This window comes from Bombyx mori, chromosome 21 (genome assembly GCF_030269925.1).
Source record: "Bombyx mori chromosome 21, ASM3026992v2".
In the NCBI taxonomy this organism is placed as follows: Eukaryota; Metazoa; Arthropoda; class Insecta; order Lepidoptera; family Bombycidae; genus Bombyx; species Bombyx mori.
This window is the reverse complement of record NC_085127.1, coordinates 13889962-13903852: the sequence shown is the minus strand read 5'-3', so window position 1 is coordinate 13903852 and position 13891 is coordinate 13889962. Positions and strand designations below refer to the sequence as shown.

Below are 13891 nucleotides of genomic sequence, written 5' to 3'. Positions count from 1 at the left end.
ACTCTGTTAGCTATGTGTTTGTAAACACGTTTTTAAAGTACTTACGAATTCGTTTTTAGAAAGTTAATGACAAAGGGAAGATCTACCTCTTGTGAGTCCGCACGGGTAGGTACCACCGCCCCATTCCGATAGAGGCACCCGTCACGTGCGGACGTGCTCATCGACCACTCGATCGCCCGGTCTTTGTTCGCCCGGCTTTTGTTAGCCTGGCCATTGTTCGCGCGGCCTGTGTTCGTGGTACATCTGCCGACTAAGTGCTCTTCCTGGAAGTTTTTATTTGTTTTGTTTCCTTTTGTTGTTTCTGTGTTCGTGATACATCTGCCGACAAACTGTTTTCCTGGAAGTGTTTAATTGTTCTGTTTCTTTTTGTTATTTCCGTTTTGTTGTGTTTTTTTCTTTGTCCTGTAGTAATCGTGCCGCATCGCCACCTGTGTTCAATAGAACCGCTCAGGTCCGAGAAGTTGGGGCCTCGCCGCAAGGCGAGTATTTTCAAGACCCGGGGCCGCCCCACCTGGGCACTCAGCGATCATGGACGCTGTATTCGCGGAATTCCTCCGACTTCGCCACCCACAGCTCGCCTCAGAGTTTCTGGCCTTCAAGGCCGATCACACCGCGAGCCCTCTCGTGGACTCCGCCGAGCTCGCTGCTCCTGCGTCGCCTGTACCTGCGTGCAAAGCTTCTGCATCGAGCACCGCAGCCTCCGTCGTGCCTGCCGTTCCCGCGTCGCCTATACTGGCGAGTAAAACTGCTGCGTCGTCCGCCGTGGCCACCGTTCCAGCAGCGCGATCATCCGCAGCCTCCGTCGTGCCCTCCAAAACACCTGCTCGTAGGTCACCTGCGCCCGCCTCCTCGTCCTCCGACTCTGACTCGGAGATGGAGGTCGACCTCGCTCCCGCCTCATCGACGGATGGATTCACCCTCGTACAAAAGGGTAAGAAGCGTGCCGCGGAGTCTCGAGCTCCCGCGGCCGCTAAAATTAGCAAAGCCGCGAACGCGTCGCGCCCCCGCCCTCAGACTCCCGTTGCGCCTCCAGCCCGTGCTACTCTGTCGCCGCGTCCGGTGGCACAAAATAAAACCCAGACCCCTCCCCCGGTTATCCTTCAGGAGAAGGCAGCTTGGGATCGAGTTTGCCTGGCCCTTAAGGCCAAAAATATAAATTTCACGAATGCCCGTAACCTCGCGAACGGCATTCAAATTAAGGTTCAAACACCCGACGACCATAGGGCCCTCTCTTCTTACCTCCGTAAGGAGCGTATAAGTTTCCACACGTATACGCTCCAGGAGGAGCGCGAACTCCGTGCCGTCATACGTGGCATCCCTAAAGAGTTGGATGCCGAGCTAGTCAAGGCCGACCTTCTCGAACAAGGCCTACCGGTTAACTCCGTACACCGCATGCACACAGGTCGCGGAAGGGAGCCATATAACATGGTTCTCGTCGCCCTCCAGCCTACCCCCGAGGGTAAGCAAATATTCAACATCCGAACGGTCTGTAGCCTTTCCGGAATCGCCGTCGAAACCCCACACAAAAAAGGCACACCTAGCCAGTGCCATAACTGCCAATTATACGGGCATTCTTCCCGTAACTGTCACGCGCGCCCCCGATGCGTCAAGTGTTTAGGAGATCACGCCACGGCCCTCTGCATTCGCGATCAAAAAACCGCGACGGAACCGCCTAGCTGCGTCCTGTGTCGTATACAGGGTCACCCCGCAAATTACCGCGGATGCCCCCGAGCCCCGAAAATAAATCGCCGCGTCGCCCGCCAAAACCGCCTCCGAGCTTCCGGCCCAGACATCAAAGCCTCGGCACCCTCTGTGTCGCAGGCTAAGCCAGCGTTCGTTCCGGCGCCGGTGCCCAGTGTCTCGGCTTGGGCGAAACCGCTGCCGTACATGAACACGGTCACAACTCCCTCCTCCGCGATTCGTCCCGCCCCCGCAACTCGTCCCTCTCCCGCGACTTGCCCTCCGACCGCGTCCGACAATCTCGCTTTAGCGATCGACTTCTTTCAGTCGATCAACTTTGAGCGCGTTAACGCTTTGGGCGACGCCATTCGCGCTGCCTCCACTGCACAACACTTTATCGCCGTTGTGCAAGAATACGCCGACGTATACGCGTCATTAAATACGTACGTCCTCCCATCACTCCGCCGGTAATCAATGGCGTATATAAGTAGAATAAAGCCCCTATCCGTAACGATAGGATTTTTTAACGCTTACGGTCTCGCAAATCAACGTGATCAGGTTTCTGACTTTTTGCGTGACCATCAAATTGATATCTTTTTAGTGCAGGAGACCCTCCTTAAGCCCGCGCGCCGTGACCCTAAAATCGCGAACTATAACATGGTCAGGAACGACAGACTCTCTGCTCGTGGTGGTGGTACCGTCATTTACTATAGAAGAGCCCTGCATTGCGTCCCGCTCGATCCTCCCGCGCTCGCTAATATCGAAGCATCAGTGTGCCGAATCTCACTGACGGGACACGCGCCGATCGTTATCGCGTCCGTTTATCTTCCACCGGATAAGATCGTTCTAAGCAGTGATATCGAGGCGCTGCTCGGCATGGGAAGCTCTGTCATTCTGGCGGGCGACCTAAATTGTAAACACATCAGGTGGAACTCACACACCACAACCCCGAATGGCAGGCGACTTGACGCGTTAGTTGATGATCTCGCCTTCGATATCGTCGCTCCGCTAACCCCGACTCACTACCCGCTAAATATCGCGCATCGCCCGGATATACTCGACATAGCGTTATTAAAAAACGTAACTCTGAGCTTACACTCGATCGAAGTAGTTTCAGAGTTAGATTCAGACCACCGTCCCGTCGTTATGAAGCTCGGTCGCGCTCCCGACTCCGTTCCCGTCACGAGGACTGTGGTGGATTGGCACACGCTGGGCATCAGCCTGGCTGAATCTGATCCACCATCGCTCCCGTTTAACCCGGACTCTACCCCGTCTCGTCAGGATACCGCTGAAGCCATAGACATCTTAACGTCACACATCACCTCAACATTAGATAGATCATCGAAACAAGTTGTAGCGGAGGACTTCCTTCACCGCTTCAAATAATAATTGTCCGATGATATTAGGGAACTCCTTAGAGCTAAGAACGCCTCAATACGCGCCTACGACAGGTATCCTACCGCGGGAAATCGTATTCGAATGCGTGCCCTACAACGCAACGTAAAGTCTCGCATCGCCGAAGTCCGAGATGCCAGATGGTCTGATTTCTTAGAAGGACTCGCGCCCTCCCAAAGGTCTTACTACCGCTTAGCTCGTACTCTCAAATCGGATACGGTAGTAACTATGCCCCCCCTCGTAGGCCCCTCAGGCCGACTCGCGGCGTTCGATGATGACGACAAAGCAGAGTTGCTGGCCGATACATTGCAAACCCAGTGCACGCCCAGCACTCAATCCGTGGACCCTGTTCATGTAGAATTAGTAGACAGTGAGGTAGAACGCAGAGTCTCCTTGCCACCCTCGGATGCGTTACCACCCGTCACCCCGATGGAAGTTAAAGACTTGATCAAAGACCTACGTCCTCGCAAGGCTCCCGGTTCCGACGGTATGTCTAACCGCGATATTAAACTTCTACCCGTCCAACTCATCGTGATGTTGGCATCTATTTTCAATGCCGCTATGGCGAACTGTATCTTTCCCGCGGTGTGGAAAGAAGCGGACGTTATCGGCATACATAAACCCGGTAAACCAAAAAATCATCCGACGAGCTACCGCCCGATTAGCCTCCTCATGTCTCTAGGCAAACTGTATGAGCGTCTGCTCTACAAACGCCTCAGAGACTTCGTCTCATCCAAGGCCATTCTCATCGATGAACAATTCGGATTCCGTACAAATCACTCATGCGTTCAACAGGTGCACCGCCTCACGGAGCACATTCTTGTGGGGCTTAATCGACCTAAACCGTTATACACGGGAGCTCTCTTCTTCGACATCGCAAAAGCGTTCGACAAAGTCTGGCACAACGGTTTGATTTTCAAACTATTCAACATGGGTGTGCCGGATAGTCTCGTGCTCATCATACGGGACTTCTTGTCGAACCGCTCTTTTCGATATCGAGTCGAGGGAACCCGCTCCTCCCCACGACCTCTCACAGCTGGAGTCCCGCAAGGCTCTGTCCTTTCACCCCTCCTATTTAGCTTATTCGTTAACGATATTCCCCGGTCGCCGCCGACCCTTTTAGCTTTATTCGCCGACGACACGACTGTTTACTATTCCAGTAGAAACAAGTCCCTAATCGCGAAGAAGCTTCAGAGCGCAGCCCTAGCCCTAGGACAGTGGTTCCGAAAATGGCGCATAGACATCAACCCAGCGAAAAGTACTGCGGTGCTATTTCAGAGGGGAAGCTCCACACGGATTTCCTCCCGTATTAGGAGGAGGAATCTGACACCCCCGATCACTCTCTTTAGTCAATCCATACCCTGGGCCAGGAAGGTCAAGTACCTGGGCGTTACCCTGGATGCATCGATGACATTCCGCCCGCATATAAAATCAGTCCGTGACCGTGCCGCGTTTATTCTCGGTAGACTCTACCCCATGATCTGTAAGCGGAGTAAAATGTCCCTTCGGAACAAGGTGACACTTTACAAAACTTGCATAAGGCCCGTCATGACTTACGCGAGTGTGGTGTTCGCTCACGCGGCCCGCACACACATAGACACCCTTCAATCTCTACAATCCCGCTTTTGCAGGTTAGCCGTCGGAGCTCCGTGGTTCGTGAGGAACGTTGACCTACACGACGACCTGGGCCTCGAATCTATACAGAAATACATGAAGTCAGCGTCGGAACGGTACTTCGATAAGGCTATGCGTCATGATAATCGCCTTATCGTAGCCGCCGCTGACTACTCCCCGAATCCTGATCATGCAGGAGCCAGTCACCGTCGACGCCCTAGACACGTCCTTACGGATCCATCAGATCCAATAACCTTTGCACTAGACGCCTTCAGCTCTAGGAGCAGGCTTAGGGACCTCGGTAACCGTACTCGTCGAACTCGACAAAGAGTTCGCCGTGCAACCTAACCCATGAATCAGCTCGCTGAGTTTCTCGCCGGATCTTCTCAGCGGGTCGCGATTCCGATCCGGTAGTAGATTCATTCGCGAAGCAGCTGCTCTTGAGCTGTTAGGTCTCCTTCGGAGGCGCTCGGGCAGCTGTTAGCAAATCCCACCCCTCCTGGCTGAGCCTTTGCTCGCCCACCTGTCCCGGTGAAACTGGAAAGGCCTCCGGGCCACCAGTAATCCTTCAATCATAAAAAAAAAAAAAAAAAAAACCACCGCCCCGCCTATTTCTGCCGTGAAGCAGTAATGCGTTTCGGTTTGAAGGGTGGGGCAGCCGTTGAGACTATACTGAGACCTTAGAACTATATCTCAAGGTGGGTGGCGCATTTACGTTGTAGATGTCTATGGGCTCCAGTAACCACTTAAAATCAGGTGGTCTGTGAGCTCGTCCACACATCTAAGCAATAAAAAAAATTTAAACGGTTGTCTGGAAGAGATCGCTTTTAGCGATAAGTCCACTTATTGTACAAATGTATCTGCTTTTTTGAATGTAAATTGTGTTTTGGTGTGCTATAAAGTGTATTCTCTCTCTCTCTCTCTCTCTCTCTCTCTCTCAACCCCCAACACTCCGTCTTATGCTAGTTCTGTATGGAACCCTACAGCGTGTTAAAAAGAGCTCACCTCGTTATCGAAATTCCAAGGCACGAATGAATACTGCATCGCAGGCAGGAACGTGTTAGCCTGGACCCATCTGATGAAGAGTTCCTTAGTGGGCAGGTCGGCCTGGTCGTGGTTCAAGTTGAAGCCGTTCCCGCCGATCATGTCGGGGAGCACCAGCGTGTAGCCGTTCAGGTTCATCTGAATGGTGGTCGTGACAATTGTGGAGAGGCCGTTGTTGAGGCCCCAGATGGAGTCGCGGTCTACCATGCGAACGAAGATCGGGAGGTCTTGGGTTCTGTACGAGACGAGGATATATCAGTCACTTTTAATACGCTTTTATATTAGCTTCAGACGTATGTATGTATGTTTGTAACGGAATCTTTGAACATGACTTTGACCCCCTTCAAAACGTCGGATTAACTCGAAATTAGGTATACTTATTATAGACCGATGATAATTCAATATTAAAAAAAAAAAAAAATGAATTGAATTTTGAACAATAAAATCACTGTTACTTACATTATTTTTAATTCAATTATTAATTTAATTCAAGTTTATTAAAGTTTATTTTCTATTTTTTACTTGGATTTTCTATAAAAGCGTATTTTGTTAGTTTTTTTAAACTTTTCTTTATTTTAAGAAGCTTTTTCGAATACAAGCGGTAACTCCAATCAGAAAGTGAATATGACGTGACTACCGCCATCGAATTTAATGTTAAATTAAATATTTCAATTAGAACAACCACACAAGGACTGTTCAGACCTGTGGTTGATTGACGACAAACACATGAAGAATTATTCTTAGACTAAAATAGTATTATTTTTATTTATTTTGTATATTATTATTGAAGTGAAACTTCCTTATCGGCGTTGGAAAAAAATTTACCGTCACATTTTTCGGTTACGCGTCACATTTTTCCGTTACGCGCCATCTTTTAATTAACGGCTGTATGTTCTGAAGTATGGATGCGCATTTGAGAAACCGACCTCATGTCTCAAGGTGGGTCACGGAATACATTTTGTAATTGCAATAATCCCAGGTAACCCACTTAATATCACGTGGACCGTGCTATTATTGTTATTACGTAAAATAATAGGAAGAAAAGTACCAGGGTATTATGATATCAAAGAGATGTATTATTATAACTTTACTCTGACGTACAGCCTTCTTTATTAATTAACGGCTGTATGTTCTGAAGTATGGATTCCGATTTGAGAAATTGACCTCATGTCTCCAGGTGGATTACGGAAATCATTTTGTAATTCCAATAATCTCAGGGAGCCCACTTAATAATATCACGTGGACCGTGCTATTTATTACTGTTATTACGTAAAATAATAGGAAGAAAAGTACCAGGGTATTATGATAGCAAAGAGATTTATTAATAATTAACGGCGGTATGTTCTGAAGCATGGTTTCGGATTTGAGAAATCGACCTCATGTCTCAAGGTGGGTCAAACTTCACGAACCTCAGGAACCCCATTTAACACCACGTGGACCGTGCTATTATTATTAATTTATAGGAAGAAAAGTACCAGGGTATTATGATATCAAAGAGATGTATTATTAAAATGCTGTAATAATCTTAGTAGCAAAAAGGTAAAGTGAAATAATTGTATTATTTGTATTCATGTCTATGATAATAAAATCCTTTTGTTTAAACTTTATCTAATTTAACTTTATTTAACCAATTTCTAGAAAGTTGCATGTAGATCATTTTTCGAAAAATAAGGCCATAAACAAGTTTCACTTCTTACGTGTGTACACTAGTACACGCACACATTTTTTTAATTGCAGATCAATGATAGTTTGAAGTACTCGATATCGGGACGGTACCCGTTGATCTCTGGAAACAGTCCTGCGTCCAGTTCTAAGAATGAGACAGTCTCGACAGAATACAGATTTCAACCACATATCTCAAATATGGCTAGGACTTTCACGTTGCGATGCACGTTTCGTTGGTAAACACTGACATTGGGTGGGCACTGAGAGGTTTTTGTACCTCCACTCTTCTTGTAAGAGGTTTGTGTACAAATGGTATGTACATAAATATATGAATATATTTATTGCCCATGGAAGCAGACGAGCTTACGGCCCACCTGGTGAGTGGTTACCGTCGCCCATGGACGTCAGCAATCCCAGGGGCAGAGTCAAGCGGCTGCCTACCGTTAAAAACTCTGCACAAGCCTCGTTTGAAGAAGGACATGTTATAGCGCTCGGGAAGCACCGTGGAGGGGAGCTCATTCCATAGCCGGATGGTACGTGGCAAAAAAGATCTCTGGAAACGCACTGTCGATGAACACAGTGGCTCCAGTTAGTATGGATGAACTCTACTCCGGTGGCGGGCCGTGCGATGGTTAAAACGAAAGGATGGGATTATTTCAAACAAGTCTTCATGATATCAGTGTGCTTATTTGTATTCGATCGTGTCTACGAAGTACGTTAAGTACCTGAAGCCCGCTCTGACTTCGACCATGCTACCGAACCTCGCGCAGGTTCTGGCGTACGCCTCAACGATGAGATGAGGCTGGAGGTCGATGTCTCCGGTCTGAACCGCTATCTGAAAAAGCAAAGTTTTTAAAATTTATTGTTTAAACGTAGGCAAAGTGGAACTAAATTGTTCGCCGGGTCGGCGTCCGATACGTTGGTCTGACCAGATCCGCAACGTCATTGTCTGTGAAGGTTTATCAGTAGCCAAATACAGGGTGAAATAGTACAACTTTATGTGGACGGAATTCATGAATGGAGGTGGTCACTAATCTCAGACACGAGGAAAAAGATTGAACCAGAAAAGGCAATAAAAATAAGGCATTATTATACACTAGCGACCCGCCCTCGCTTCGCTTCGGAAACATTAAAACACACAAGAAAACAAAAAAAAAAAAAATTTTTTTTAAAAAGTAGCCTATGTTCATCAGGGACAATGTCGGCTTTTAATGGAAAAAGAATTTTTCAAATCAGTCCAGTAGTTTCGGAGCCTATTCGAAACAAACAAACAAACAAATCTTTCCTCTTTATAATATTATTAGTATTAGTATCATAGATCATTAATCTGATCATCATAAAGACATTTACAAGATAAGTTTTCACCGGTTATTGAAATAAATGTTCAGTTCAGAAATACCTGTGGTGTAAAACTGGATTCGCCTCCGTCAAACTTCAAGCTGTCAATGTCGTAGGTTTTAATGAGAGTGCTGATGCGCTGGTAGTACCATTCGGCGGCAGCGGGGTTGGTGAAGTCCACGAACCCTGCCAGAGTTCCGTTGTTGTTCCACCACGAGCCGTCTGCGCTTCCTGCTTCGTTTAGCACCAAATATCTGGAAAAGTCCATTGTTATGCTTACACGATATTTTGACTGGCGGTAGAACCTCTTGTGAGTCCGCGCGGGTAGGTACCACCACCCCGCCTATTTCTGCCGTGAAGCTACTGCCGAAACGCATTACTATGCCGAAACGCATTACTATGCGTTTCGGCTTGAAGGGTGGGGTTGTAACTATACTTGAGACCTTAGAACTTATCTCAAGGTGGGTGGCGCATTTACGTTGTAGATGTCTATGGGCTCCAGTAACCACTTAACACCAGGTGGGCTGTGAACTCGTCCACTCATCTAAGTAAATTTAAAAAAAAACAGATTAATCACACAGTGTGTGGCGAAGGGTTTTGTGATAGGCAGCTATCAGGCGGCGATGGATCGGGAAAGCCAATGCATAAAGAGAATCAGTGTTAATAAAAAGAGCGATTTAGCTTTCTAGAATACGAATTCATATTTTTTGTTACATACCCATTGTTCAAAGCTTCTGAGTACCACGGTTCGCAGCCTTTGTTGATGAAAGGATGTACCCAAATAGTGACTCGATATCCCAGCGCCTTTATATCCTGAACCGTTTTCGTGAAATTCGGGAATTTCTCCTCATCGATCGTTAAAGAACCGTAACAAATTTCCCACAAATCATCGATTTCAAATTGAGAGTTCTGGAAACCGTTGTCTTTGATTTGCTTTGCAAAGTCTAGTGACTTCTTTGCGTCAATATCTTGGGAGTACTGTGCCCAAGTCGACCAAATCGGATGCTGAACCATCCTGAAGTCTGGCAGGCCAGAGGGTTGGCCCAAATAGTTGGCCACTGCATGTTTATGTGCCTTCTTTACGTTTGAAAGAAACCACACGTCATAGGCAAGTACAGTGTGCGTTCTCCTAGAGGAATACGGCTCGGCGATTTGGGCTCCAAAACAGAGGTGATTAGGTGAAAGGTTGTGATAGTCAACGAACAGTGGTACATCAGGGTGCACGTAAACGTATTCTCCGGCAGAATTGAGCCAGTATCGTTCAGCGATTGCACCGTTGTCGTTTTCTTTGATAATCGACGCGGAATAACGCTGCTCGGCCAGTTGTACGGGATATATTTGGTCCACTTGCATGGGACCGGCGTACCAGTGCTTCGATCCTAGAAAGGGATAGGAACAATTTATTGGAATCTTCTACTGATGAGTGTGATGACCTAAATATTATTCTGGATTTCGTATTTTCTTACAATTATTCATTGTATTTTTATTTAATTATCCTTACTTTCCTAATTTCAAAATGTTGTCAACTATTGCACTGTCCATTGCATCTATAATTGAGGTGACATCTGTCACGTACCTACTTCTCGTCAATTTGTCAATGTTATATAATATTGATCACTTTATTGGTGCAACTAAATAAATAAATGAGATGTATGTATATCTTCGAAATGAATTCGTACAACTTAAGTATTCAGGGCACACATTCATACATAATTACAGTTCATAACAAATCTCCGACGTATGACCGATACAAGTACCTCGACCGGGGACTTCCTAGGAGGTTCGGTCCCGACCCGAAAAAAATATGGTGCGCAATAGATAATAAATATTTACCAAAATCAATGCAGTCTTCGAGTCTTGTCTGCGGAGTGGCGTTCCACTTAAACTTAATGCCTCTAGCACCAGAGGCATCATCGAATAAGGTGTGAACAGTCAGATTGACGTCGCCTACGTTGATCTGAACTCCTCCCTCGATATCTTCCACAGTGTACGTGGAACTCGAGACGATGGTACGGCCGATGTGACTGAAAACTGTTCTGTCTGCATCTATACATAAATAAATAGGTAGATTATTTCATATTTAAAACACACTGCGTAATATTTATTAAGATCACGGGAATGCATATCGAAGGGTTTTCACCCTTTTTGGTTTAAGCGTCATTGTGTAAATTTACGGTAGAACAATTTAAAGCTGTTTAAAATTTTTGGAAAATATCATAGCAAAAAAACCTCTTCAGCTACGTTAGTGGGGTAAACTTCATTGAAATTCAATGAAGAGCATCGAATCCGGCATCATTCGAATGAGAAAAAACCGCTGACTCCGAATTTTTTTTTCGCGTTTTTGCTTGGACCAGCTCTCAACCCACCTGGTGTTAAGTGGACAGCGTAGTCTACTTTGAGGCATTAGGTTGCAGTTCCGGTGGCATTATAATAACATGTTTCTCATTAGGTATACTGGAAAATGCACATACTTTTTGGTAGAAATAGGCAAGACAGCCCTACCGATCTATGCGAGCTAATAACACGCTTTTTCTCTGTTGTAAATTCATACCGATCACCAAAACTCTCAGAGCGAGTACCATGGCGTGCTACAGCTTTACTAAATTCGGATGTGTCTTTAAATTTAGTTCATGTATTACGCTTAGCGACGTAATATCAACGTTTAAAGACATTTCGGACAAGCGTATCACACGTTAACTTAAGTTTATGTAAGACAATTGATCTTCACGTCAGAAACAAGAACATCTACAGACTACAGTTAACGTTTTTATTATTATTATTATTGATTAGATGAGTGGACGAACTCACAGCCCACCTGGTGTTAAGTGGTTACTGGAGCCCATAGACATCTACAACGTAAATGCGCCACCCCCCTTGAGATTCTAAGGTCTCAGTATAGTTACAACGGCTGCCCCGCCCTTCAAACCGAAACGCATTACTGCTTCACGGCAGAAATAGGCAGAGCGGTGGTACCTACCCGTGCGGACTCACAAGAGGTCCTACCACCAGTTTATTAAAATGAGCACCCCGTATTACCGTTACTATCGATGAGCACAACACTGAATCCTCCAGTTAGCTGCGGCTCCAAAGTCAGGATTACGTCGTCGGCTCGTGGTGAGGATATGGAGACGCTGGCCGAGTGAGCTCGTGCCCCCAGCGACATCAGCGCTGCAAATACAAACAAACACCTTTCACTGATTTGTATATTGTGCTTAGTCAGAGTTTTTTAAGGTTCTCGATAGCGTAAAAGTTAACTCAAATTTGTAGGCAGTTGGAACAGCGCCCCTGGCGGCAAACGTAGGCACTAAGCACATAGATAATGGGTTTTTTTTCTCAATAAAAGAAAGGCGTCTATTATTGTCTGTGTGTATCATAAGAGTGCTATTTTGATATACGAAACCGAATCCCTCTAATAATGTAGTGTATTGGGAAATTATTACAGCGGGCTGTGCGAAAAATAATCACATGTAAATATAGAGGGAAAAGTAGTGTTTTTTATCCCGGGATTTATTTTTAAAGTTAATGTTACAATATTAAGATATATTTGTTTAGATTGTGTTGAATTTCAACATACGTTCTTTACGTTTTGGCCTAACTATTGATAAAACAAGACAACATCGCACATTGATTACAAGCTACCTATCAAAGTGTGAGCTCTGCTTAAATTCTAGTCATGCTTCAGGAACATTATAATGCTTCGCTTCTGTATCCCTTGTCGGTTGGGAATCGATTTGTTTATCCAGGTTCGATGTGTGAATTGCCGATAATACTTTAACATTTTACCGTACCAAAATCGAACAATTTAACGGATTATTTGAATTCATTTTTGAATTCGGTCAGTTAGATCTAATAAATAAATTTTAAAAAAAACTACTAATTTTTCTCGCCTTCATGTTTCTAAGGTTTGAAATTGATAGCACCAAATTATCTTTGATTCGACGTGACACGTTGCGAAATAAGTTTTTAGAACAAAATGCTATCATAAATCCCGGCAGATAGGTATCATGTGTTGTCAATAACTGGATGCTGATAAATAAAGTACGTAGAAAATATATCATGAAATAAAATATTGTTTCTGATACATAGGTATTATTTTAAAATTTTAACATATTCAACACCTGAAAAGCAATAAGACTTATCACCCGATTGCAGCGTCTTTCGGGTGTGAATGGTTTTGGTTTATTTCAAGATAAACTGAAAAAATATATAAATAAATTATAAGATAAATATTGGCTCCCTCATTTAGGAAGAGTTTGATAACAAACACCTAAAGAAGAATGAAAACATATAAAAATATTATAATAAAAAACTTACGCGGAGAAATGCGAATACGTTTAAAAATATCATTTGGTATGTACTCATTTTGATATTAGTTATTATTTTTTGTTGAAAATTTTACATTCAAGTGGAGAAATCCTAACCCATAGACACAGCCCACTAAGTTTCTCGCCGGATCTCTTCTTACACTGTGAATATCCATAAGTTGCAACCTCTTAATTAGACGCACGAGACTAAGTACATGAATCTTTGCAAAATCAAAACCGTTATTTAAACGCCAACATTATGTTATAATGATGACTAATGAGGAGTGCCGTGAGCATTATTGGATAATTTTTTTTCAGACAAATAACTCAAGAGATGCAAAGGCTTTGATAATATTTTACAAGGCTGAGAAAAATAATAAGAATTGAGTTTGTATGAAAAGGATTAATAATGTTTCAGAATGAAGAAGATTAATTTATGAGAAGTGTTGAATATCTCTGAGGCGTGTATTTGAAGAAACCCAGGACCGCCTTCAAGATTGTGATCAGGCGATAGATAGCTATTAGAGGCTGTTTGGTAGGTGGATGCTTTTAAAAATAATACTATAGTTTCTATTGGACATTATATGCAAGATTGAAGAAGCGACTAGTTGGGTGAGATTGGACTAACGTGGGTTGATGATGCACAGCACTGCATCATTTCCTTACACATTGTTTAGTTACATAACTCACCTAAGATTATCCTGAGTGCAGCCATCATCAAGTTCCAGTGGCGACTGACCCTCGTGACTGTAAATCTAGATAAAGTTTCATCTTATCGGATTCGGAGATCAACCGAAGCTACTTGAGATAACGAAATCCCAATAGGTCGCGGTCGTTGTGTGTTTTGTACT

At 44.7% G+C, this 13891-nt stretch overlaps 2 protein-coding genes across 3 annotated transcripts in view; one reads left to right on the top strand and one right to left on the bottom strand.

Annotated features, from left to right (window-relative positions):
- The window catches only part of LOC119630103 (uncharacterized), a 26208-nt gene extending 12493 nt beyond the window's left edge, over positions 1-13715 (top strand). Inside the window, exon 2 of the mRNA XM_038018422.2 lies at positions 13459-13715. The gene's annotated coding sequence lies outside the window, so the exon portion shown is untranslated. The remainder of the gene's footprint in view (positions 1-13458) is intronic.
- Positions 1-13891, bottom strand: part of LOC101738603 (myogenesis-regulating glycosidase) — a 16832-nt gene extending 2941 nt beyond the window's left edge. Inside the window, exons 1-7 of one of the 2 annotated variants that reach the window (XM_004925001.5) lie at positions 13731-13891; positions 11773-11904; positions 10570-10782; positions 9455-10115; positions 8798-8990; positions 8124-8233; positions 5695-5968 (exon numbers count right to left, since the gene is read on the bottom strand). In XM_004925001.5, the coding sequence (XP_004925058.2) occupies positions 5695-5968; positions 8124-8233; positions 8798-8990; positions 9455-10115; positions 10570-10782; positions 11773-11904; positions 13731-13758 (1611 nt within the window). In that variant the 5' untranslated portion in view covers positions 13759-13891. The remainder of the gene's footprint in view (positions 1-5694; positions 5969-8123; positions 8234-8797; positions 8991-9454; positions 10116-10569; positions 10783-11772; positions 11905-13730) is intronic. The other variant, XM_021347263.3, reaches the window with a different exon arrangement.